A 2,246-nucleotide genomic window follows, 5' to 3' on the forward strand; every position below is an offset into this window, starting at 1 on the left:
CTATTGAAAGTAGTAAAAAGAAAAGCTTATTTATATTTATTCATGTAACTTCTTTCACATTAATTTATAGACAATATTTATGGTGAAATAATAAATATTACTAGAAATTCAAAAGTGAGACCAAGGAAAATAAGAAAACATACTTAGCAAAAAATCAGTATACTTGCTTTAGATATGCTTCATATTTGACTGTGAACTAATGTAACCATGACAAAAATAAAAATAAGTTTAGTTTTATAATTTGTATAATAAAAAGAAGAAAGTTTATTGGTTTCACTGAGAAATCAGTTTTTTTCTGGTACCATATTATAGAAGAAAATTTTTATGTGTCATGGAGAGGACACAGAATAAAGCTATATTGAATATGATATATTTCTTGCTTTTTCATTTTATAGTTGGGTTGTGCTTTCTTTACTCACTTTGGGACAATAGACTTTTTAATAGCATCTACATTCGTGACTATGAATATGCTAACAGAATAGATACTAAAAAATAATTATTGATGAAAATGAATTTCACAAGTAAATGGACTTGAGTCTGGGTTGAAAGAAAAATATTTTTGCGTCCTAATAATCTTTCTTTTTTGCATGGCATCATTCCAAGATATAATGACCCCATGTTTTCATGTTCTTATTAGCACTTAACACATTTTACTGTAATTTGTTTATCTGACATTTCCCCAGATCCTCACTTAACTGTGGGTTCTGCTAGGCCAAGAATGCTATCCAGTCATTTGTAATTCTTAATACTAATTTCATTACCTGTACATAGTAACATACTCAGTAAATATTTCAGTGAATGAATAAAATACTGACTTTAAGTATATTGTTTTCTCTCTTTTTATAATTCAGAATTATGGCTTGGAAACAGAAAATTTAAAAACCCTTTCTCACAAGTTGAATGCATCTGCCAAAAATCTACAGAATTTTATAACAGGGAGGAGAAGGAGTGGCCATTATGATGGGAGAACCAGCCGAAAATTGCCAAATGACTTTCTGACTTCAGTTGTGGATCTGATAGGAGCAGCCAAGAGTCTGCTTGCCTGGTTGGACAGGTAAAATCTTCCACATGTTTCATAAGTAATCCTCCTCAGATACTAGCTTGAATATAACATTATTTCATGTATTCTTGTGAAAGGATTGGGCAGGTAGAGGAATGTCAAATTACAAATGCCTGATTATAATTCATCACAATATAAGGGTATCATCAAATAGTAATTGTAAATTTTTATGTCTAAGTAGCCAAATAATAATCAGTCCCTGACACTTTCAGAATACCTTAACTGCTTTATAAGCAAAGCCATTTTCGCCTGTCATAACAAGATTTATAGAAGTGTTTTGTCTCCTAATTTTCTTTATTCTTTGAATTCATTTGTCATATTTAAGGAAGTGACCATTAGGATTCTGTTTGCTGTTTTAAATGGGTAATTAGACACTGACACTTTCATAGATTGTATTGCATGTCTCCTTACCCTTGCTTTATTCATTCTTTATTATTACTTACATTGCACAATCTTGGATATCATAAACATAGTTTTAGATCTTTTTTCTAGTTTAGTTTTTATTTGTCTTGGAACTCATAAATTAACAAAAGTTTTCATGATATAAAATGAAAAGAGATTAAAATCGAATATGTGGTTAAACATTGTAAAGGTAAAACAAGTTACAATTTTAAAAAATTAAGCTCTTTATTTTCATTTTTAGAATTTTTTTGTAAGAGATATGTACTCTGTTATAATGTTTAAATAACCAAATTTTAAAATACATTTGATCTCTCATAAGAAATTCTGGTAATATTTAATTTTGCCAGAATTTTTTCTTGAGTAAATGNTAAAAGTTAAGATAATTTAACTTTATTCTATGTTATCCTAATTTGTATATATTAATAATAACATATAACATGATGACACTAAATCCAGATATTAATACTAAGATGTTTGTTATTAGCTTTTTGATAATTAATAGGTGGACAGCATATTTCTTTTGTATCATGACATCATTAAAATTTAATTCTCATCATTGTCTAAACTACATTTATCAATTATTTAAATTAGTTACACTTTAAATATATAACTTCTACAAGTTTCTTAATGATCAGTAGGTAAAATATATTTAACATATGGCTTAGTCCTTAAGTAATGTAATATACTGGTTTCAGAAGGCTTCTCACTAATTAGAAAGCTTATAGAACACATACTCAATTTTTGTTATATTCTCTTAAACTATCATTTTCTCTGTAATTGTCAA

At 27.8% G+C, this 2,246-nt stretch overlaps 1 protein-coding gene across 1 annotated transcript in view; it reads left to right on the top strand.

The window, feature by feature from the left end:
• CNKSR2 (connector enhancer of kinase suppressor of Ras 2) overlaps positions 1 to 2,246 on the top strand; it is a 231,532-nt gene that overhangs the window by 16,373 nt on the left and 212,913 nt on the right. The window contains exon 3 of the mRNA XM_077770516.1: positions 852 to 1,054. Coding sequence (XP_077626642.1) covers positions 852 to 1,054 — 203 coding nt within the window. The remainder of the gene's footprint in view (positions 1 to 851; positions 1,055 to 2,246) is intronic.

This window comes from Crocuta crocuta, unplaced genomic scaffold, assembly GCF_008692635.1.
Source record: "Crocuta crocuta isolate KB4526 unplaced genomic scaffold, BGI_CrCroc_1.0 scaffold488, whole genome shotgun sequence".
Lineage (NCBI taxonomy): Eukaryota > Metazoa > Chordata > Mammalia > Carnivora > Hyaenidae > Crocuta > Crocuta crocuta.